Genomic DNA, 25,042 nt, shown 5'->3' with positions numbered 1-25,042 from the left:
ATGTACGCTACATGACGAGTTACTTACCAAATTATGTAATCGTGTTAAAAACATTTTCTTTTTTTTATTTTCCCTAATCAAAAACAACACCTAAATATTTTAACAGCACGTAATAAACACGGGATTCTTAGTGTTTTGTGTATCCAAATGTCGATGTGCAATATTTATCGTCGAATACTTATAACGACTTGCAGGTGATAAAGCAGACGTTACCAACAAATTTTTGACTTTTATGAAAGTTTTATTTCACTGCTAATCATAATTATTGAATAGGTACTAATAGTAATATGCATGTGTTTAATATATTTTTTTTATAAACGCGTTCTACTTAAAATTTAAGATTATTTATTTAATGTGATAAAATGCAATATAAATCTAATTTTCTAAAACGAAAAATGGCTAACTCCATTTTTCTGTAATAATTATAAATCATTTGATAGTTAATAGTTGTTTAGTGCAAATATATAAAACTTAAAGAAATATCTACCAACGGGATCTTCATTCTTTAGATGTAAGAAATAAAATAATAATTCAGTTTTTTTTATCCTGTTAGTAATTGTCTATTATGGAGTTAGCAGCTCAGCACTCTTAGCGGACGATATGTCATTTGAATTCGTTAAGAGCGAAATTAAGGTACAACCCAGAGTCTATCTACGCGGTGCTCAATGACATAAAAGAGCCCTCAAAGATTATTGATGGAATAGTTGCGGTAGTTAATTTTGGCAATAATATTAGACTAACTACATTTACTGTCTAACATTTGGTCGAATAAACTGTAAGGCCATATTTTTTAGACCAACTTTTTTCCCCCAAATCCCTATTGACACGCATTTATAGCAATGGATGCACTGAACACTCTCAGTCTTCGCTTGCGAATAGAGTTGTAAGAATTCGGCATAAAGGTAATACACCACATTGAAGATTTTGGTAATAAAAATAATAAGAAATGAAATGAAATAAAATGATTTATTTGAAAGAAGGCGTTATAAAAATTAACTAAAGTCAACACTGCGATTTTGGTATGCCCAGTCGGGACTGGCGGGCCCTAGCATCACACACATAAGAAGTGTAGAGACAATGCTGTGACCAGACTTAATGCTAGAATGAAGAGGGCTTAACAGATTATTCAAGGGCATACATATAGACTGTTGCTTATATATTTTACCAATTAGTTTATTTAAATTCATGCGGTCAAAACAACGTGAGTCCTTAAGAAGGAATTTTGGGGGTTTAGTACGTACGAAAGGAACAAGAGATCGTGATAGACAAAACCAATATTAGAAAAGATGCTGAGAAGAATTAAATCTAACTAGGTGTCATGTCCCTCGCTGTTGTGGTGAGTGGCACACAGGGGCACAACGTGCAAATATAGACCTCAATTAAGCCATGTTTGTGAGAACAGGATAGCATGAACGTAACTGTCAGTGGAAGTTTCCGACAGGTTCACAGAAGTGACTAGCAAACACTCTTTGTAATTCAAAAAAAAATGTGAGTCATAAAAATGGTTATTAGATGTCTGACGCACACAATTACTAAACCACTCAGTTACCGAGCTGGAATTGTCGTTGAAGGATATCGATACGGATTCATTAGCAAAATAATAGGAATCTTTAAAAGACGTATATATACATGTAAATGATACTAGTATATACACATATATATAAAACATATAACTGGTGCAGTTTGTTCAATGCACCACCTGCTAGTTTGTGTTTTATTGATATGACAATAGCTTAACTCTACAGGCATGTTAAGTAATTTGCGGGTAAAAATTGACAACTGAAATCCGACAGCTCGCAGGTAATAACTGTCAGATGATAACCGACAATCGGCCATAGACAAACCGCCTAGTATAAACAACATAAATAACTAAAGCAAGAAACTATAAAACTAATTGAGGCTATAACAGGCGACGATAAAATATACAGGGCTATTTTGACATTGCGTTAAACAATGCAACTATACATTGCCTTCTTGCGAACATCATTTCAGCATAAGTTGTTCTAACCATAGATGTAAAATAAAAAAGGGTAAGTTACGACCCAAACAAATATTATTTAAAAAGTATTTTTTATTTTTCATGCTCTAAGGCCACTACTACTAAACAAGGCGAATTTCTAGGAGCGGCAATATTTTACTTTCTCCGAAAACTCGTACACACACTATATTCGCATTAAAGTATAAAATAAAAAAGAAACACATATTTTTGGCAAAAAATGTTATTGGATGATGATGGATGATTTTTGGCACAATTTTAACAGCGGTAAAGACGAAAATGTTTCATAACTAACGCAATGTGAAAATGGCCCTGTAGACTTTCAAATACTTTTCAGTTTAAAGGTATTTAAATTGTCATGGATAAAAAAGTTAAAATGCACACAAGATATAAGCCTCAAAGCGTAACACGAATCACGCTTTATGCGATTTTGGTCCCGAAGTTACTACACGGCCCAAGGTGTTATGGGTCGCACCTGAAGTATTGTGTGTCGTCTTATATGTGCATCGCTACCAAAATTTCAGCTCTTTCAGTGTAGTGACCTTCAGACGACCACCATCCGCAACTTCGACCACGACGATTCTATTTTGTGTCCACCACGACCTCATACCAAAATGTTGTCAAGTTTCAGAAAAAATCACTTTCTGGAGCGTGTTAATAATTCCTCGATTAATGTGGAGTGGAGTACTTTTCAGCTTCGATTTGACTTTTCATGCTGCTTTCCTGTATTCAACATCAGTAAAACGAACCAGAAGAGGCCACTGGTGCTTTTTGGTGAATGTCCCAATCCTGTGGCACAATCGGGATGGTGAAGCTGGAATATAGGCCAATGCCATCTTTTGTTACATATTTCGAGGAATGTTGTCATGGAGTACTGTCGTGAAGTCTTCTTGCTTCAGAATCTCCAACAAAATTAGGGATTTTCGCCGCTCCCTGGTCTCTATAGTATCAATTAATAGGTTAATTGTTAGATCTAGTTGTTTTATATAACAAATAAAAGAATACTGTAACTGATTTAATTGTATATTGCAATCAATAAAGTTTGTGACCAATTGCTATCAAATAAATTACATTTATTTATTTAATCAAGTAACGATTCGATTGAAACTTGAATTGATAGATGCTCAACTCTGGTCACAAAGGTACTACTATCACAAGGCAGTCTGTGAGAAAGCGTACTTTGCTTAAAATGCAATAAGTCGGTATCGAATACTCAACGTTCTCGCCTAGCCCGTTTAGCGCGCGCTGTTGGGACAGACTGGCTCTGGTCATCATCATCCCTCCTTTTAGTTGTTGTTTGCGGCCTTTGCAATTGACTTTGTGCAGTTAGTTGAAGTTGCAATGCATGAGTGTTAAGCCTCTCCGCAAGAAGTAAAGGTTTTAAGGCAGCCATTTTATGACTATATAGAGTGACACGAGGCCTACTATTAACCGCTGCGGTTAACTGTTCACGAACACTCATTTCTGCATTTTCTCCATTACTATTCCATTTATCATTTACATTTTCTTTTTCCTCTTTCTTTTCAGCATTAACGTCTTTTGATTCATCTAAATTTTCATCTGCATTGGGACGACATATGATATGGACTTGGGCTCGGACTTCTGAATCAAATTTTGATATTGTACTCACAAGTGGTTTTGCCCAACCAATGTGTAAAATAGGTGTTTGACTCCCCTCTTCCCATTTACATATTCCATCATAAAATCTATTTGAAGAAAAAAACAAAATTCATATCACATATTAAAAAGAAATCTACGTCGTAGAAACTTAACTCACCTTAATAAAGAAGCAAAACATTCAGGATCCTTTAATATGGACCTTGCCGAATGACCAGAACTCTCCGCTTTCATGAGTTGAGGTATTAATTCATTGGCGATTTCAGAAAATTCCTTGTATATTTCTTCATCGTCACGAGAGTAGTTATAGCTGTAAAATTATATTAAGTCACTTTATTATTTTTCATATCGTCCAATGCGTACTGGCTAACTTGCAAGCAATACCCACGCTACGTTACTACCTACGCCACACTCTTTATATGTATATTTCTATAGAAATTGAATTAAATAAATAAACATTGTAGTACAAAACCAATATTAAATATTTAAATGTTGTTCAGACATTATTTTAAGGCCCTTTGTAAAAGTATCCAGATCAAACCGATGGGGTAACTATCGCCCGAAACACGACAAAAATTCTGCTATGAGGGCGAGGTTATGTAAGATTTTTTTTATATGCAACGTGTTTATTTTATGCAGACTTCTTCACTTGGGACCGTCTTTGTGCAGAAATTTACCAGCTTGCACCAAGGAATGTTAGAGCACGAGATGGCTATATAAAGTTAATAAATATTTTAATTTTTTTTATTATTGTATGATCTAGATGTAATTTTTGATAAATAATTTTCTTACATAGATATTTTTAAAGTCAAAATGTTTTTAGTACATAAAAGTTAGAAGAACATTTTACTTTCATCATTGTTTATTTGAAGTGTGAATGTGACGTAAAAGTATTATTATTAAAATACTACTTATTCAGTTTAGCTGCCTCTACCTTTCTCGTGGAAATCTGGTTCGCCAAGAATATAGCTGATTCATTTTGCAAAGACTCTGTAACATAACTTGGTTATTGGTCACCATTAAACCTTTTAAATGTATACTGTTACAGGACTGGAAATGTTTGTATGTTTTTTATGAGCATTACTCCAAATATTTCAAAATAATTTTCTCAGCAGAACTGCTGGATTAATTCAGTTTTGCAATGTGTTACTCCTTTCTATCTTCTTCTTGTAAATGTGAACTAAAGTACCACAAGTATCCAGTTGCATTAGTTTCCCACATTTTTGGTTATTGATTTCTTGAACTTATGCGAATGTTAGACATCAAAATAAAAATATCGCGGTTTTTTATATAATAACTTTCTCCCGATGTTTTGAAGAATTTGCAGCTTTGTTGGTAGTGGGATAGACTGAGGTGTAATTCGTCCATACATTTTACAATTTAACAACTTTAACATATATCTTTTCTTTTACTTTGAACGCTGTATGTCTATAATTACCTGAAATCTTTCGATTCCTTATGATAGCTTCTATTTCAGTAAGAAAAAAATACTACATACTTACAAAACTTTTATTACTGTGTAAATTTTTGGTTTCGGTAATTTCAGATAGCAGTCAAATTACGTAGACAGCAATTAAAATTTAGAATGCAAAACGCCATAAACATTTAATTAGTTTCGAATTACCGAGAGATGTTCCAGTCCGTCTTACTAGTATAGATATCTTAGTACCAGTAAAAAAACAATATTTATGATTCTTCATCCGTCATTATGCAATGTTAAAAGTTTTAAGATTTATTTGTTGTAACTTAAAACAAATGGAACGGACTGCAGATACGAAGGTCCGCAGGTTAAAACCCAAACTTTGACTTTTCGAAGTTATGTGTATAATTTTATAAAATTTATCAATTATCCTTCGCTTTAACGGCGAATGAAAACATCGTGATTCGTACGGAAACCTACATACCTGATAATTTTCCATAAAACATTTTTCAAGGTATGTCAACTCTGCCTACTGGGTTAGCGTGACGGACTTAGGCCCAAAATGTAATTAGTAGTAGAGGAGGCCCGTAAATTAACAATACAACAAAAGTTAGTAAAGGTAATATAATTGTCTCAATTCATATTTAAAAAAAAAATTAAGCCAATTTTGTGGAACAGCGTGTTCAACAACCTTGTGTAGGTATATGCTGTTTGCTGACATTTACTCTAAATAAACATGTTCATCCATTTTTATTTCCGTTTTCTCAGCGACATATGTGGCTGGAAGTCGGAACTGATCAGCGATATATATTTTTTTAAAGTGTTTACTATGTATTTGGATTTAATTTTGTTAAGCAACTTTTGTGGTTGATTGTACAAAATAGTTGCCCAACTATCGACAGTTTCGCTATCGATACATGACCTCGAAAACTAGTCAATATCAATAGTGCTATCGATACCATCAATACTATCGATATTACAAATAAACTAATACTATAGATTGGTCGCAATAGTATCGATACTGAATAATGAATGGGCTTTACATATACTGCAAATCCTTAATATATTATAAGTAATTTAAAAAACAAGTACAAACTGTCGAATGACGTCTCCAGCGCATGCCCATGCGTGAAATGCTTCCTTATACATTTTGTGGCGATGATAATAACCCCCTTGAAATGTGTATGGGTAAACATGTCTATCTTCATAGTAAGTCCTTGAAGAGCGAATTGCTTGAGCATACAGAGCTGCAGAGTCTGGTCGCACAGTACCATCAGTTTTCGTGCTATTTATATTGCCTATTGGCAAGGAGATATCGGCATCGCCTGAAGCATTTTTCATGTATTCATCCAAGTCACCAAGATTGCCAAGTGCCATGGGATAAGCATCCAAATGTCCTGAATCAAAAGATAAAGCATTATTGTAATAGCTTACTAATGAATCCACCATTTTTTTGTTGGTGGATTTTTTTTTACAAATTAATGACAAGTGTTGCTCAACACAAAGTCCAGCGTAAACAGTTGCAATTATGCAAAACAATCCTGTATGACGGCATTGTTCATGTTAAAGTGTTCTAAAAAATACATTTTAAAACAAATTCTCCCGCCGTATATGGTTCCCTGTCTGTTAGAAATGCTTTTTGGAGTGTATATTATATACATACTATATAATTGTATAAATAAAGCTACAATAAGTAATTAATATTGTTTTATTTGGTAGTATATTATTTTTCTGATTTGTGTGCAATGAAATAAAATAGCATAACACCTACGTAATATATATTAAAGAATTTTGCAGCTTTTGCGCCGTAGATAATACTGGTCTGTATTAAGAGTGTCTATTGACGTTAAGATATGGATAATTTGCTACTAAAAAAAAATCATAGATAGCACAAATCAATAAGATTCACATCACCAGTTCATTATCAAGCTATAGTAAAGCATTTAGACAACAGGTGGCGCTTTTTATAATTTATGTAAAATTCTAAAATGATCTAAAAAAAATTTTATTCCAATAGTTAAATAAAAAAAAACTGCACTTATGTCCAGTATTCTTCCATAGTGCGGATTGCAAGTATTTTATACACAAATTAGAAAACATAATTTCGTCGCCTAAAAGTGCTGAGCTGCTCACTCCATTGTAGACAATTAGTAAGAGGATAAAAAACGGAATTGTTATTTCATTTCTTACAACATCTATAGAATGAAGATCCCGTTGGTAGATATTTCTTCAAGTTTTATATCTTTGCACAAAATAACACTTAACTATCAAATAATATAGAATTATTACAAAAAAAAACAGTTAAGACTTGTTCCTTTTAGAAAATCAGATTTATATTGCTAATTAATTGGAGGTAGCATTTTATTACATTAAATAATCTTAATATTTTAAATAGAATATGTTTAAAAAAACTTGAATTAAACACGTACATATTAGTATTAGTACCTATAACTCACAACTAATTATAATTATATATATAATTTTGTAGAGTTTTGCTTGTTCTATCTGATGATATCAAAACCTAATTTATGGTAAAAATGGAGTTACCAGGGCGGCACTCTTCTGCAACAATTTTTTTAAATATGTTATTTTTATTTATAACATCGGACCATGCTGCAACATATTGTCGCACAGACTTTTCCAATATGACTGTATTATTAATAACTCTAAGAGCACTAATTGGGTCCTGATGTCTAATCTGTAATTAACTACATTGTTTGATTTTCTACTTTATATATACATACATACATAACATCACGCATTTATCCCCGAAGGGGTATGCAGAGACGCAACTAGGGCACCCACTTTTCGCCAAGTATGTTCCGTCCCATGATGCGATAGGGCGAGCCTATCACCATATCGGGCACAAATTCCAGACACCGGGCTGATACTGAGCAGAATAACCCAAATATCACTTTGCCCGACCCGGGATTCGAACCCAGGACCTCAGAGCGCTATTGTACCGGACATGCAATACAACTACGCCACCGAGGCAGTCATATATATACAGTTATATATACATGATCATTTTAACACTGCATTACTAGATGAAACCACATTGTCTTCACCATTGCTCACATTGTGTAGAAAAACATCCATTAATCTATACTATTATATAAAGCTGAAGAGTTTGTTTGTTTGTTTGTTTGAACGCGCTAATCTCAGGAACTACCGGTCCAAACTGAAAAATTCTTTTTGCGTTGGATAGCCCTATGTTCGTGGAGTGCTATAGGCTATATATCATCACGCTATACCCAATAGGAGCGGAGCAGTAATGCCTAATCTCAGGACCTACCGGTCCGAACTGAAAAATTCTTTTTTGCGTTGGATAGCCCTTTATTCGTGGAGTGCTATAGGCTATATATCATCACGCTATACCCAATAGGAGCGGAGCAGTAATGGCTAATCTCAGGAACTACCGGTCCAAACTGAAAAAATCTTTTTGCGTTGGATAGCCTTTTGTTTGTGGAGTGCTATAGGCTATATATCATCACGCTATACCCAATAGGAGCAGAGCAGTAATGGCTAATCTCAGGAACTACCGGTTCGAACTAATAAAATCATTTTGTATTGGATAGCCCTTTGTTCGTGAAGTGCTATAGGCTATATATCATCACGCTATGACCAATAGGAGCAGAGCAGTAATGGCTAATCTCAGAAACTAGGAGTTTGAACTGAATAATTCTTTTTGTGTTGGATAGCCCTTTGTTCCTGGAGTGCTATAGGTTATATATCGTCACGCTATGACCAATAGGAGCGGAGCAGTAATGAAACATGATGCAAAAACGGGGACAATTTATTAGTTTTGAGAGCTTCTGTTGCGTGCGCTGCGTAAACGGTTAAAGTTATGCAACAATAATGTATGACGGAATTGTTCCTCTTAAAAAGTTCTACAAAAATATATCATAAAACAAAGTCCCCCGCTGCATTGGTCTGCCCGAACGTGTTAAACTCAAAAACTACCCAAAGTATTAGGATAAAATTTGGTATGGAGACAGTTTGAGACCCTGGGAAGAACATAGGCTCCCGGGAAACTACTACTTTTATAATGGAAAACTTTAGCCTGAAAAACTTTATAACGCGGGCGGAGCCGCGGGCAAAAGCTATTAAAAATATTATTGGTGAAAATAACAAATATTTTCATCAAAAATTCTGATTTTAGTTTTCAGATTTTTTTATTATTTTATAATTTAATACGAATACGGCGTGTGTGGTATGGGTGTAATTCTGACTGAAAGTGTGATGTTGCCATTGCAATGAATTCTCTTGGAGTAATAGTAGCGGCATTAGGGCGAGAAACATTAAAATTACTTTTTATTAATATCTGTTTGGAACTTACGCTTTTTTATTTTACGTCTAAGGCGCAAATAACTTTTTATAGTGTTATTTCGAAGTAGATATGTATGTGGTTACATTTAGTAATGCAGTGTCAAAATAATCCTGGATATTTCAATATCATACAAAAATATATTACATAGGACAGGCTTCCATACCCAGATGGGTAATCTTCTTTATTAATAAACAATATTGGTAGGTCCAGTATGTCATTATTATGTTCAGTAGTTATACAATGTACTTAGCTACAATGCAGCCAGTCCAACTACTGGACATAATAAGACTAAACATCTCATGTCTCAGGATGTCGAGTGCAGTGGAATACCAAACAATACTTTGTAATTCAAGGTGTTGGATGGTGTTTCTACTGTATATGGGCAGTTGTATTGCTCAATAAAAATATTATGTGATCTTTGTATAATGTTACTTATGTTTCAATTTTGCATAATTAATTTGGCACCACTCAGTTATAAAAATATCATGAATGATTTTCAAATTGAATTTTATGTTTATAGTATATAAACTGTACCAATAATGTAATTTTAAATAATTATACTATATTTATAATCTATGCCAGAGTTACTGCATCTGGTGGAGGAGCATCATGCCTGGCAATCAGCTGTCCAAGAGTCAACCAAGTGACTGGGGTCACAATCCTCAGCGTTGGGGAGATGATTAGACAGAAAGAGATATTCACAATGGAGTGTTAACAATAAAAACTCACCATTGTCATATAATAACCAAAGAAGCTTATGCTGCATTTGCGCTACTTCATGAACATCAATGGTTGGTGTTAATGTTGGATTTATTGATGATACCAATGCTGCTAGTTCCATAAGTCTTGTGCACACAACTGGTTTACCGGCAACATATAACCAAGAGCAAGCAGAAACACCTTCACCAACTGATCTGCCTCTTTTGTCTTCATTACCTTTGCCATGCCATGTCACCTGTAGTTACAATTAATGCAAAGTGAGAGAAATAGATCCACACAGAGCTATGTTATATAATATTGACTAAATTTGCCTGAAAAAGTTTAGCAAAGGGACCTATCTACTTCCTAGAAATATAAAAAATATATATTATTATAAGTACACAATAAAGTTTAATCTATACTATTATATAAAGCTGAAGAGTTTGTTTCTTTGTTTGTTTGAACGCGCTAATCTCAGGAACTACCAGTCCAAACTGAAAAATTCTTTTTGCGTTGGATAGCCTTTTGTCCGTGCAGTGCTATAGGCTATATATCATCACGCTATACCCAATAGGAGCGGAGCAGTAATGGCTAATCTCAGGAACTACCGGTCCAAACTGAAAAATTCTTTTTGCGTTGGATAGCCCTTTGTTCGTGAATTGCTATGGGCTATATATCATCACGCTATACCCAATAGGAGCGGAGCAGTAATGGCTAATCTCAGGAACTACTGGTCCAAACTGAAAAATTATTTTTGCGTTGGATAGCCCTTTATTTGTGGGGTGCTATAGGCTGTATATCATCACGCTATATACCAATAGGAGCGGAGCAGTAATGAAACATGTTGCAAATACGGGGACAATTTATTAGTTTTGAGAGCTTCCGTTGCGTGTGCTGCGTAAACGGTTAAAGTTATGCAACAATGATGTATGACGGGATTGTTCCTCTTAAAAAGTTCTAAAAAAATATATTATAAAACAAAGTCCCCCAATGCATCCGTCTGCCTAAACGTCTTAAACTCAAAAACTACCCAACGTATTAAGATGAACTTTGGTATGGAGACAGTTTGAAACCCTGGGAAGAACATAGGCTCCCGGGAAACTACTACTTTTATAATGGAAAACTTTAGCCTGAAAAACTTTATAACGCGGGCGGAGCCGCGAGCAAAAGCTAGTTACTAATATTATGTTACTGCTATTGAAACCAATTTGAATGTTTGTTCAGTGATATTTTGTTACCCCATTGTCGAGTTTGAATTATTCTTTTTGTCTTCAATTTCATTAAGCTTTAGATATGTCTCATTTTAATTTAAATAAACTTTAATAACACAGTGATTCATCAAAATGAAATAGGCTTTTGATGTCTTTGAAGCTTTAAAATACTACAATATTAAAAATATCCTTCTTGGATCTTGAACTTCAAATATTAATTTTATTTTATTTTATGACTCTTTTTGTCTTAGGTTCAGTATAGCTTTAACATTCTAACATATTAAAAATATTGATGTTTGACTTTAAAGTCAAATTTACAGTTGAGACTTTATAGACAGAGCTCAATTTAAAATGAGTATATTATTTTTATACATATTTTTGTTACATAGCTTAGCTGGTTATTTAAATTAAGTACTGACTCCAAAAAATAATTAATGTGCATTTGAAAATAACATGATTTGTGTTTTTATAAATTTATTGACTGAATATAAAATTTAATTATTTTTTAATTTAATGATGTTTGGATTCAGTTTTATCAAAATAATACTATTTAATACCTCTGCCGTCTCAGTTCCATCTTTTCCAAACACAACCCAAGCATGATCCTCCGACAAGGCAAGGTGAACATCCTGTTTTCCCAAAACTTGACAGCCGGCTGTTACTGCGAACGCGACACCGAAACAATCAAGCTTGTTTCCAGTTAAAAAGCTATATATGGATTGCAAATGTGCCCGATCTTTATAATAGCTACGAGTTAACGAATTCCATACCACATCAGCCACTCGTTTAACCAAGTCCCGAGTTGCATATGGAGCGTTTAAGAGTTTAGAATCCACACCGCTTCGCATCAATGAAACAAACCTCTCGTGTAATTTTTTTACATCATCCCACTCTACGGATGGAAATTTAATTTTAACAAATTTATTTGAATGTAAGTTAACTTCTTTATCACTGTTTTTCACATTTGTTAAATTATTTTCAACGGCGCCAACTATAATAGAAAATAGCGCCAGGTCTGCCTCCTTGTTACTGCGCAATTGTTCTTCAAATAAGTCACATACTTTTTGTATGCTATCTAACGGAAAGTAATGTTTATATTCTAATAATCCTGTCATTATTATTTCCACTATATTCTTGAATTCACATTATCTTTAAAATTAAAACAGTATCGTTTCAACTTCAAAAGATAAACATAGAAAATATGACAACCGACAAACAAAACCGGCAAAGACAACCACAACGGTCAACATCAAGATAAAAATCTCAGAATAAAAATAGCTTCGTTATCTGTGATCAAGACTATTTTTTTGAGAAACTAAAACAACCGGAATAATAACTTGACATACTTTAAAAATACAACTGAAAACATCCGAAATTGCATGCTGAATCGAAAAGCAGTTGTGACTCGCCTCGCCATCCACCATCGTTACTCAAAGGCCGATTTTAGTCTCACACTCACCGTCAGCGCTCATAGCTCAGCGCATAGTTCGTAAGCGCTGAGGCTCAGCGTGGCTGGTTTTAGTATCGTGATAACCGCCTTATTGTACAGACGACGACCAAAATGCCGAGTGACTAATTATTGCGGCTTTGTACTATCTATCCCAAAAAAATAAAACCCGGCGACGACGAAAACTCCATTTTCATCCATTGATTGAGCAGAGAGCCGTTACAGGAGAATTTGTCTTGTTATATGACATTTTAATATAATAGTTGGTTATGGCTGCCAAACAAAGACCTCAATCATATCTTCTTCGCTTGTCCGCTTTTTGATAATGCTCATTTTATAAGTCAACTCATTTCCTTTGGTGTTTCTTTTCCTTGTTGTGTTTCTTCCCTCCTCTTATTTAATGTAAATATTTATAAAGCTATTTCCTCATTTATTGTAAATAATAACATAAAAATATAGTTTGTATATACTTATTAATATATTGTATTGGCGAATATTATTATTAAGGCGATACCTCAAGGTCCATTTTCATACATTTTGTTTTACCTTTAATCTGGGTAACTAAACAAGTATTGGCAAAGAATAAAAATTCAATAAAGAATTTAAATTCACGTCTAGTTAGTGATTAGTTCTCGCAGTTGAAAGAAAAACGTAAAAATAATTAATAATCATGGATATTTCGGCCTTTAAAATTTAATATGACGAAATTTTATTTCCCTAGCTTCATTGACATTGACGTAGCACAGCAACACGGTGCTTGTAGCCATAAAAAAAAAACTTTGTGCTGGAATTCGACACTACTGCATTTATAGAATCAATAATTATTAACCTACTTTATCGTTGTTCTCGTGGTTCTGTTAAGTAATTAAGATAAAAGAAAAGAAGCCCGCAATCAATAATAAAATACTTACTCACTATTATTGTATGAGAAGACTAAGTTGCTTGGTAGTGTAGGTACAATTTATACCGTAATAATTAATTATCGTTAAAATAGGTATAAGTAATTTATCTTAATTGTCGTAATGAATAGAAAAAGAAATGTTGCGTATACTAAGCCAGAAGATCCAGAGTTTTTAAAAAATATTAAACGGCAAGCAGGTTACGATGACAGAAATCCCAAATTCGACAAATATGAAATAACCGATAGCGACTTTGTTGATGATGAAGAAAGCGAACAACCTCAAGTAGTAGTATTAAAACAAGGTGATCTTACGGCGGAAGAGGCCGAAATAGAAATGAAAAAAATTGAGATAGAGGAGTCAGAAATTAAAGCAGACCTAACGCAAAGAGTAATCTTTAAATCCAAACGTTCCACTGATAAAATATCTTCAACAAAAAACCGAAAATCAGACATTGATAAAAAATTTAAAGTGATGGACAAGAAATCTCGGAATTTATTATCATTTGATGATGATGATGATGAAGATGAAAATTAACACATTGACTGTGCTTTATACAACAGTTGTTTTTTTGGGCACAATGTGTGAGTGCAACTACTAAACATCTGGTGTGTACCTATCTAAGACTATCTCACTCACTTCTATTGTGCAGGCAAATGCCTGTACAGGACAACACAGACTGCATCTACACTGGTGAATGGTGATGTTTCAATGTTTTGGCACTGCAATTAATCTATTAATAATAAATCCAAGATGAAAATATCTATTAGTTAACACATAAGGAATCAAGGGTGTATGGGAGGATGTACGTATCCCAGGAATTCTTTATAATTCTGGCAGATCATATGGAACGCATAAGTTGTTGGTTTATTACAAAAAGAATAACACCAATTATCCTGGACTTGTACATTAATATTGTGAATACAATGGTTATTACATGTGGCTTAAGTAACAGTTGTGTTTTTCTGAGCACAATGCACATGCGGCTGGCACATGCCTGGCACTTTGTTCTGAAGACTTGCTCACATACATTGTGTAACTTAACACCTGTGTGGAATAACACCTTCATGCATAGCAGCCATTTTAGAGGATAATTCATTGTTTGGGTGCTATAGTCAATGTGATATATACAAAAAAATTAAGAAAAACTATTTTAGCAATATTATAACATAATATAAAATATATGTAATGTTTTATTTTCCCCAATATTCATACACTTCTTGAATGACATGTGTTCTCACATTGGTTCTCTCAATACTGTACTGCCTGTACTTGTGCTGGCTATCCCTCGAATGTGACTTGGCATAAGATGTTTGTAACTGGTTTTGTACATGTATGATTTGCATGCTATCTACTTGGATAAAAATACATAGGTTTACAACATTTACTCATCAGTATAAAAGTGTTTTACTAAGATTAGTAGACAATTTACAAAATACAACTTGTGAATTTATCTAGTCATCTAAGCTCTGTCTTTTTTTTATCTTCACTTTAGGTCCGTTTGTTGTGACCACTGATTCATTTCTGCAATATGTCTGAAATATTTCAACGTCTTTTTCATATTCTAGAATCTTATGAAGTAAAAATTTCCTTTCATCTTTTACAATAAGAATACTTTCTTGGATTTTAGCAACTTCATCACAGAGTGCTGCATTCTCCTGTAACATTAATTTTATATACTTAATGTAAAATGGGCTCAAATACTAAAAATAGCATAAAATATTAAAGTTATTCAAACTGCTGTTAGATTTAAAAATGTACAACAGCAGCCTTTCACTTCTTAGGAGCAAGGTAAAAAAAATATCAGGTTTTTGAGAAATTTTAAACTTCTATCACTCTGGGGACTTGTGGACAATTTAGAGCATAGCAGAGGCACAGCAAACACCAATGGGTGCATCCTCTTAGCTTCACTAATTAAATTTTGTATACTCTTGTACAACAATGCTTGTCCGTACTACAATAATGTACAGTTTCAAATAAATCCATTATTTTATTTAAATTGATTATTGAATTGAATTTGAATATTATAAGTGGGTGTGCATATATTGTAAAAAATCCACATGTAATATATAAAATATATATAATTCTCATATTTTATTAAATGACATTAAAACCTATATAACAATTATTTCAACAAGTTTATACCGTACAGTATAGTTAACCAGAAGTCAAACTTCCACCACCTTCTTTGAAAAGAGCTATACAATCTTTATTGAGAAATATATGTAGGCTATTTTTACCTCGGAAAAGCGAGGTGCTTTTCAGAAATTCAAGGGACTGTAAATAACCTATTTGTCCAGTAATTACAAATGTATTTATTTTATCAGTGTAGCTAACAAATAACTATCTATATATCAGCGAATAAAAGTTCATAATACTTACAATAATCAAACTTTTAATCCTCATTTTCATATATTTATATTTTTTTCGGTATCGCTTGTTTCCGTTCTCATTCTGAATATTATTCATATGAGAATTACTAAGTATTTTAGTAAATAAATGGATAGAAAAGATTACTTATAAATCACATAAGCTATAGCTATAGCTATCGGTATTTAGTTAAGAAAAAATACTTTTGCTTTCAATAGTTCCAATCCAATTCCAATTTATTTTATTTGGCTGTATTTAAATAGTTTGTTTTTGACAAAATGTTTTATGACAGCTGTCATTGAAATCATAGAGTCACTAATATACTACATAGATAAGAATAGAAATCACTTAATACTTGATCTGAAGATTATTTATTTAAATACTAGCGGACCCGATAGACTTCGTTCTGTCAAAAAGATTTGTAATATGACAGTTTTTTGTTCCTATTCTACGCTATTCTAGTTTATTGGTCTCTGGTTCCTATCTATTTTATTGTCGGGGCAAAAATTCTCCCGAACAGAACCTTCACTCTGGTGATAGGGCGTTGTGAATAAAAAATAATTATTAAATAAAACAGATATAAGCATTTAAAAGTAAGTAATCGCTCTATTGGTAATCATCATAATTATTAACAAAAATCAGTTTTATTTTCATTGTAGTGCTTTATGATCTACAATATTTTTTGTTTGATTCCCTGGCGCATAGACAAATAAATCTGATGGTTTTCCAACACGGGAACAGGCAACAACAATTGACCATGGGAGAAACATGGGTTTTCCAGATTAATACCACAAACACTTAATGATTGCCCCTGGGACTTGTTAACTTGACAAATTGAATTGAAGATTACGACTTTTGGTAACGGTTGTGTTTGTCTGATGTAATGACGGGAAAACATGCATTTTAAAGTAAAACAAAAGAAATAATATCGCGAAGCCAACCAAATAACTAATGATATATTAAATTTTGTGACTGTTCAATTTAGTCGGGTTCGGGATATCACTTTTATAGAGTTTCAGAACGCGACGTTACATTATTATATTCTGTGCTCCAACGTACACTGCTTTGATGTTAGGAACACACCTACATTGCTTAGACAACAGTGAACTTTATATAATAGCAATAAAGCTCAATTTTACTCTACGTATTAGTTAGAAAACGTTTGTATGGGATAAAGAAAAGGACTGTTTTTAGGGGTTTTCCGGCAATTATTTGATATTTTCTCGCCGTAAAAACCATCCTTGAGCTTCGACGAATATTAAAAAAAAAGAATTGGCCAAATTGGTCCAGGCGTTCTTGAGTTATGCGCTTACCAACATATTTAGCGATTCATTTTTATATTATAGACTAGCGGACCCGACAGACTTCCTCCTGTCAAAAAGATTTGTAATATGACAGTTTTTTGTTCCTATCTATTTTATTGTCGGGGCAAAAATTCTCCTGAACAGAACCTTCACCCTGGTGATAGGGCGTTGTGAATAAAAATAATTATTAAATAAAACAGATATAAGCATTTAAAAGTAAGTAATCGCTTTATTGGTAATCATCATAATTATTAACAAAAATCAGTTTTATTGTCATTGTAGTGCTTTATGATATACAATATTTTTTGTTTAATTCCCTGGCGCATAGACAAATAAATCTGATGGTTTTCCAACACGGGAACAGGCAACATACAATTGACCATGGGAGAAACATGGGTTTTCCAGATTAATACCACAAACATTTAATGATTGCCCCTGGGACTTGTTTATGGTCATAGCAAAAGCAAGCCGCACTGGAAACTGTAGTCTTTTAAATTCAAATGGCACATCAGTCGGAATCATTGGGATGCGCGGTATGAGAACATCTTCTCCTTTATACTTTCCTTTCACTATAGTTGCTTCTATCACGTTGTTTAGTAATTTTTTTATCGCTAACCGTGAGCCGTTGCAAAGACGCGGTTGGTTGATATTTCGCAACATTATAACTACCGATCCAACCTTTAATTGAAGATTGTGAGGTGGCAATCCTGGCAAATCCAGCGAGTTTAAAAATCCCGGTGGATAGTTGACTACATCATCTTGGTTAGTAGCCGAATCAACTGATTTATATATCCTAGCGGACCCGACAGACTTCGTCCTGTCAAAAGATTTGGAATATGACAGTTTTTGTACCTATCTATTTTATTAGTCACAATGCGATATCACTTTTGTTGAGTTTCAGAACGCGACATTACATTATTATATTCTGTGCTCCAACGCACACTGCTTTGATGTTAGGAACACACCTACATTGCTTAGACAACAGTGAACTTTATACAATAGCAATAAAGCTCAAATTGACTCTACGTATTAGTTAGAAAACGTTTGTATGGGAAATAGAAAAATGCTATTGTGAGGATTTTCCCGGCAATTATTCGAATTTTTCTCACCTTTTAAACCTTCCCTAGACCTCCACGAATAATTCAAGACCAAGATAAGATAAATCCGTTCAGCCGTTCTCGAGTTTTAGCGAGACTAACGAACAGCAATTCATTTTTATATATATAGATTTGGAAATGGGTGAATATTTGAACATAGACATATTCGGCGTTCATAAATTAAATTCAAATATTGCTTCCAATCGTGATCTTTATCGATTCGATGTAAAGTTTATCGAACTTACATACTATATAAATCAAAGGCACAGTATGTAAATCTATATTCAGGTCGGAATTTGGATTTGAAAAATGTTCTCGAATTGCAATGAGAAATGACACATAATATGGTAATTAGTAGGTATTTGAAAAATGGTAATTAATATTTGCTAAATGGTAATTGTAGTAGGTGGTTGGTAGGTAATAAGTAAATAAATAAATACCGTTAAAATCATATAATATAATATTATATTTATGAATTATTTATAAGCCTTTAATATTTGCAATTAACTACTCTGTAACATTTGTACACCAATTGAATTTTGTAACATTTGTCTGTTTTTGATACAAATAAATTTATTATTTATTATTATTATCTATAAAAATTGAAAACAAACATATCTACTCATTGCCACCATTATAATATATAATAATTGTAACGCAACATGCCGAACCGATTTTGCTTTTAATAATCAACAAACTTTGGTCAGCAAAATAAATACATCTAGCAAAATAACATACTTGTTTAACTATTACACTAATATTATATTTTAAAATCAACAGAAATGAGAAAACCCCTTATAAAAATGTGTTAAGCATCGATCTTGACTTATGTACGACATATGTCGACTCTGACATCTCTCATGACTCTGACTGCCTCGGTGGCGTAGTTGTATTGCACGTCCGATACAATAGCGCTCTGAGGTCCTGGGTTCGAATCCCGGGTACAATTATTATTCAACATGTGAAAGCTTTTCATTTTATTTCGAATCCTCATTTTAGTCCAGCCTTGTAATTATAGTGCTAAAATGTTCACTGTATATTGTGAGTTGGATTGATAATGTGGACTCGAAAATACATTATATGAATTTTATCAAAGTAGCATTAGCGTCGATTCCCACCCAGTAGAATTTATCGATATCGATAAAAGTGCTCACTACTATGTATTTTGTTCAGTTGGTAGTATTGTTATTTGACGTTCCTGACGTATTCTTCCGTGACATTGGTATTGATACGCCATGTAAATTCGATTTTATTTCTTTGTATTAAGTCCTGTCTCTTAAGGCGATACCTAAAGGTCCATTTTCATACATTTTGTTTCGGCTTTAATCTGGGTAACTAAACAAGTATTGGCAAGTAAAGAATTTAAATTCACGTCTAGTTAGTGATTAGTTCTCGCAGTTGAAGAAAAACGTAAAAATAATTAATAATCATGGATATTTCTGCCTTTAAAATTTCGTCATATTAAATTTTAAAGGCCGAAATATCCATGATTATTAATTATTTTTACGTTTTTCTTTCAACTGCGAGAACTAATCACTAACTAGACGTGAATTTAAATTCTTTACTTGCCAATACTTGTTTAGTTACCCAGATTAAAGCCGAAACAAAATGTATGAAAATGGACCTTGAGGTATCGCCTTAAAACGTAGTGATTATATTCTCTTTGCTTGCTATAATGTGTTATTAAAGAGAGACTACGTTCAAATAATTAAATATGGTTTAATTTACACCATCATTGAAGAACATAACATTAGTATCACCGAAAACCTAAAAGGGAAGCCGGTGGAATCGGCTTGTATGGACGCTTCGCCACTGCCGTCGAGTTACTCGACGATGACTCACGCTGACTGTGTCGGGTCCGAGCCGAACATCGGCCGTAGCACGGTCACCGAGTCGATTAAGCTCCGTGTCTGTAATTTACAATAACGGGCCTCGACCGAGCAATTACCGTTGCGCCGTGATGAAGTCTACTCGTCCGAGCAAACATAGTTTTGTAACTAGACTACAATAGTGCTAAATTTTGACGATCTGGAATTAGCGGTGATTGTGATCGCTCTGGACGATGAAGAATTTGAATCTTAAACTACAAGGAAATGGAGTGTGCATCCACTTTATAAAGAACGAATAATTAAAATATAATTTATTTTATACTTATGTAATATATTATGTAAATGTTAATTTCAGAAAATGATAACAATTTATTTAATGTTACATCAAGCTTTATATTATAATACAAGGATAATATATATATTGTCAGTTCACAATGTCTTTCATAATAGATACTTAATATTCTAGGTTAGTAAGCAAATAGTTTCTAAACTTCGCCCAAAAGGTTCGGTTGGATTCGTCTTCAAATAGAATTTCCCATTAACATTCGTGTTTACTCCTTCTCCCATAAAACTTAATTGATCACAGTCATTGCTTAAAAAATCTAACCAACGACCACATTTAAAGGCAGGAAACGCTTTTATATTTTTAATTGATTCGATAAAATAAATTTGGGATCGTCCGTGACTGCATGCTTCTGTGAATAAAGAAACACGAGTTTGTTAAACGTATTAGTCAAAGTATTAAGGTTATAGCTTAAGGTCCATTTTCATACATTTTGTTTCACCTTTAATCTGGGTAACTAAACAAAGGCCGAAATATCCATGATTATTAATTACTTTTACGTTTTTCTTTCAACTGCGAGAACTAATCACTAACTAGACGTGAATTTAAATTCTTTACTTGTCAATACTTGTTTAGTTACCCAGATTAAAGGTGAAACAAAATGTATGAAAAATGGACCTTAAGCTATAACCTTAATACAAATGCACAACAGCCAATTTTACCTCAATTTGGCTACTATTTCTAAGGTACCAACTAGCACAGGTCTATGGTCTATAGGATATTGTAATTTGGAACCTATAGTAACAAATTAATTACAATCTAGGCATACCTACCTTCATAAACATAATACCTTGAACCAACACTGAACATAGTGTAATTATCATGGTTACCTAGTACCTAGCTACATATAGGTAGGTAATAATTTTATAGGCTTATTGAAATCGGGACTTTTGTAATGCTGCAAAACTCTTGTATGCCAGCTCTAGTTCGTAAAGGTATAGGAACAATGACGAAGGATGACCAAAGAAAGGGTAGATAGATTGTGTGCAAGATGGGAATGCAAGATAAAAACATTTTCACCCGACTGCTCCAGATTCACACAATTTATCGAACATCTTTCTTTAAATTTAATCTTTTATACTCTAGCCGAATTCCCAATTTTAAAATAAATGGTCAAAGGGTTTGCTATTTGAACCCCCAGAAGAATTAATTTTTAAATTCGTAACATTTAAATACTAACCAAATATTTTTTGTATGGAGTCGCACCCTGGTTGGGGTGGAATTCCGCTATTGGGATAGAAATCAGCTGTACCTACAGCGGATTCTATACCTAATACTCCACCACAAGTGTGTATAATATCCACAAATTTGGCGTCCGTGCTGTCTAATTTTTCTGTGTTATCTCTGCTAGGATATTCGAATAATGGTCTGGCTGGATCGAGTCCTAAAAAATGTAATCCGTTAGTCACCTTTAACACTTCTGTACAAACCTAATCTCAACCATCGAAATCTATTATTATCATTATATTATATCTTTCCTGAGGGAAATTACGACATGTAAGCCGATCCTTTTGGAAGGCTGGCGAGGGAATATAGATCCAACACATAGAGGCTCCTTTATGATACATTACTCTAGTTGGGAATTCTACACATTGTAAGAACTATTGCAGAGAAGATTGGAATTATGCTGGGCTATTGATATGGCAACGGGACGTGTGTCATGTAAAATGTGTAATCATTTGTATTCAAAGTCGACAGTAACTTAATCAACGAGATAGGCGTCCTAAAACGGCTTAGAATAACGAAACATTGCTGTGGACTGTGGGTGACTAAAGGATGCCGCGAAATGTGCCGAGTTTCACCATAGGAGGTCACTGATACGTTCCGAAGTGGGTTTCTTCGCTATTATGTACATTAAGCACTTCCATCCTCAGGTTCGTAGCTCTTAAGATTTCTGTCTCGAGTTGGTCAATTAGAGCAAGCCATGGGCAAGCAAGTGTGAAATTGGCATAATAGCATTTACTCAGAAGTTGTAAAACTTGCACTTCAGTTGCAGCCTTTGGAGGGACGTCGCGCTATAAGTATTATGTGGGGCTTCACGCTATACCTTAGCTGAGGTCACACATCATATTACGTATGTACGAACTGTTGAAATCGGATACCTTTTTTGCCTTCTAAGGCCGCCACTATTCCAAATACTCGAGATAAGAATAATTATTACATTTTAGAAAACACTTTCCTCTTGTAGGTACTAAGTATATGAGTGTACTCAATTCACATTCATTTTAGATCGTATCGCAGAATATTCAATAAGTAAGTAAGATAATCATACCTGTAATTCTTCCAATAGTTAAATTAGATTGATGAGCAGCTATACCCATAACATGAGCTCCCAGACTATGTCCAATTAAATGAATTTGATCACCTGAGACGTTGTATAATTTTTTCAGTTCTTCCAAAAAAATGGCTATCTGTGCTCCGATAGTAATAGTTTGATTTGCAACCCAATTATAAAATATCGAGTCTGCCGTAGAACTCCAATCGACGGTTATAACGTTTACGTTCCTATATTTTACATAAGCATCTTTGATGCTTTTAATAGAATATTTTTCAGTAGATGACATCCAACCATGTGTTATTATTTTTAATGGTATTCTTGATAAATTAAACTCCGGAATATTGTCTTCAATTCTGGCGTAATCATCTAAAGTAGTATAATTTTCTGCGTTATTGCTGAAATTTTAAATATACTTTTTAAATGTGGGACTTCGCTATAATTAAATAGACTTGATGTAAGTACTTATTCATAACAAAAAAATTGTTTTAGTTTATACCATAGTTTACATCATAAGGTACAGTATAAGTAGGTTACGAGGTAGTGTTAGCAATAATATTTTTAATACCTTGTATAGAGTTTGTAAGTGACGTTTATGTGTTGCACTTGTCTGGGTATAAACTGGTCCATTTTAGAGGAAAAATTCACGAAATGTGGTATCCCGTCTCCATCAGGGAAATAAACCCACTCTTTACCGTAATCATCCCCATACTCATTCACATGCGTTAACGGCTGGTAACCTGGAAATCCATTAAAATTGTCCTATGATAGGGAATAGAAGTATAAGTACTTACTGTGATAAATGATTAATATTGACCCTCACGCTCAAAACGGCGCGCTAGCCGACTTTAAGAAGATATCTACTCTACATTTAAATTAAATATAAGGTAAGTGTACCATATTACGGTATATTAAGGCATTTGCTACTTTGAAGATGATTTTCAGATAAGGTAAAAAGTCGATAGGAATGAAAACTGTTTTATTCGAAAGCTTGTTATTATAAGATGAATTTAGAACATTATTTAACGTCGTAACCTTTAATTTATAGAAATAGTTGTTATTTTACGGCACTTCGAATTTGTCTCTAATTCCGTGCGAAAATTTGGCTCCTAACATAATGCCGGAATACGTTGTCCGTAATTTCGTGCTATGTTGAAGCATACGTTTTCTATATAAAATCAAAAACAAAATTAACTGTCGTTAAGTATATACTTAAATAGACTAAATAATTATAATGAATGAAATAAAAATCCAAAATTTGTCACAATTTTAAATATTTCCTAAAATTACTTCCATTCAAAAATGGAAAGATAATGAAGTCAAAATTAAAAAAGGAATACAGGTAAGTGCCTAAACTGAAATAATCACCAAACAATTAGAAATTGTTCTTCATTTCATTGCTCTTCTTTTCTCTTTCTAAAATATCTTTGGTTACTGAAAAACTCATTTGTGCCATCATTATAATTTATAACCCATTCAACTAGAGATTCCACTTTTGGGGTCAGTACAGTTCGAGCTTCCGTATAATCTTGTTTTTGTATTTTTCATGCACTTTGTCATATAGCATTTGTCTAGAAATTTTATATATTTTGGAAGCTTTGTAAAAAGATATAGTTCTATCATTAATTTCGTTTAAAGCCTTTTAAAGGTTTCGGGCGTATATTTATTTCATTTATTTATTTTTTATATCAGACTGTTATTATAATTAATATATTTGTTAGTAATTTAGTAAAATTATTAATTCTGTAAATGATACGCAAAAATGACCCGAAACACCCCCCCCCCCCATTACCATTATTTGTGAAATAAAAAAACAGAAACTAATGTTTTTCCTTCTCGCCAAATTATACTCCGGGTATACCAGAATAAAAGACATGAGTGAAAAACTCGTGCACTTTATTACGGGCGTCAAAAAAATGGATTTAATTATTATTTTTTTAATAGTATATAAACTCACATGACAATTATATGCATACCATGGATATAAATATGTATTCTTTATGATTTTATAACATTAATCTTAAGTTGATGGCGTACTACGCCAATTCGTTAATTTGACATAAAGAGTAATCATTTAAGAAATAAAAAACAAAACCATTTCAGACTGATTTGCCAGTATTGCGACATACGTAAGCAATATTGTTCACCGCCTTAATTCTTTGCACATTATGACTGTAGTCAGAAACATGACAATTTCGCTAAAAA

The 25,042-nt window shown here is 33.3% G+C and overlaps 3 protein-coding genes across 3 annotated transcripts; 1 reads left to right on the top strand and 2 right to left on the bottom strand.

The window, feature by feature from the left end:
* Positions 1–1,397: 1,397 nt before the first annotated feature.
* On the bottom strand, positions 1,398–12,388 carry LOC115450715 (menin). Its single transcript, XM_037442184.1, has 5 exons — positions 11,831–12,388; positions 10,093–10,318; positions 6,130–6,430; positions 3,774–3,923; positions 1,398–3,702 (listed from the first exon to the last, which is right to left on the bottom strand). Exons 1-5 carry the CDS (start codon positions 12,386–12,388, stop codon positions 3,210–3,212), a joined length of 1,728 nt encoding a protein of 575 aa, XP_037298081.1. The 3' UTR covers positions 1,398–3,209.
* A 1,063-nt stretch (positions 12,389–13,451) lies between these two features.
* On the top strand, positions 13,452–14,803 carry LOC115450718 (uncharacterized protein KIAA1143 homolog). Its single transcript, XM_030178799.2, has one exon. The coding sequence runs from the start codon at positions 13,743–13,745 to the stop codon at positions 14,154–14,156; it is 414 nt and encodes a 137-aa protein (XP_030034659.1). The 5' UTR covers positions 13,452–13,742; the 3' UTR covers positions 14,157–14,803.
* A 5,615-nt stretch (positions 14,804–20,418) lies between these two features.
* On the bottom strand, positions 20,419–23,566 carry LOC115450716 (pancreatic triacylglycerol lipase). The gene is made up of 4 exons (XM_030178798.2): positions 23,406–23,566; positions 22,835–23,235; positions 21,743–21,946; positions 20,419–20,914 (listed from the first exon to the last, which is right to left on the bottom strand). The coding sequence occupies exons 1-4, from the start codon at positions 23,465–23,467 to the stop codon at positions 20,682–20,684; spliced, it is 900 nt and encodes a 299-aa protein (XP_030034658.1). The 5' UTR covers positions 23,468–23,566; the 3' UTR covers positions 20,419–20,681.
* Between the last annotated feature and the right edge of the window lie 1,476 nt (positions 23,567–25,042).

This window comes from Manduca sexta, chromosome 24, assembly GCF_014839805.1.
Source record: "Manduca sexta isolate Smith_Timp_Sample1 chromosome 24, JHU_Msex_v1.0, whole genome shotgun sequence".
In the NCBI taxonomy this organism is placed as follows: domain Eukaryota; kingdom Metazoa; phylum Arthropoda; class Insecta; order Lepidoptera; family Sphingidae; genus Manduca; species Manduca sexta.
Note: the sequence above shows the minus strand (reverse complement) of the source record. Positions and strands in the feature narration are given on the sequence as shown.

Bases quoted from the DNA above. Each gene is read 5' to 3' on its own strand.
- LOC115450715 (XM_037442184.1), bottom strand. From the start codon at position 12,388: ATGACAGGATTATTAGAATATAAACATTACTTTCCGTTAGATAGCATA. The intron at 6,431-10,092 runs GTGAGTTTTTAT...CTTTTGATTCAG, and splicing joins TTGGTTATTATATGACAATG to GACATTTGGATGCTTATCCC. The intron at 3,924-6,129 runs GTTTGTACTTGT...ATAATTTTACAG, and splicing joins GCTGGAGACGTCATTCGACA to CTATAACTACTCTCGTGACG.
- LOC115450718 (XM_030178799.2), top strand. From the start codon at position 13,743: ATGAATAGAAAAAGAAATGTTGCGTATACTAAGCCAGAAGATCCAGAG.
- LOC115450716 (XM_030178798.2), bottom strand. From the start codon at position 23,467: ATGGACCAGTTTATACCCAGACAAGTGCAACACATAAACGTCACTTAC. The intron at 23,236-23,405 runs GTATTAAAAATA...TTAAAATTTCAG, and splicing joins ACTTACAAACTCTATACAAG to CAATAACGCAGAAAATTATA. The intron at 21,947-22,834 runs GTATGATTATCT...TACATTTTTTAG, and splicing joins AACTATTGGAAGAATTACAG to GACTCGATCCAGCCAGACCA.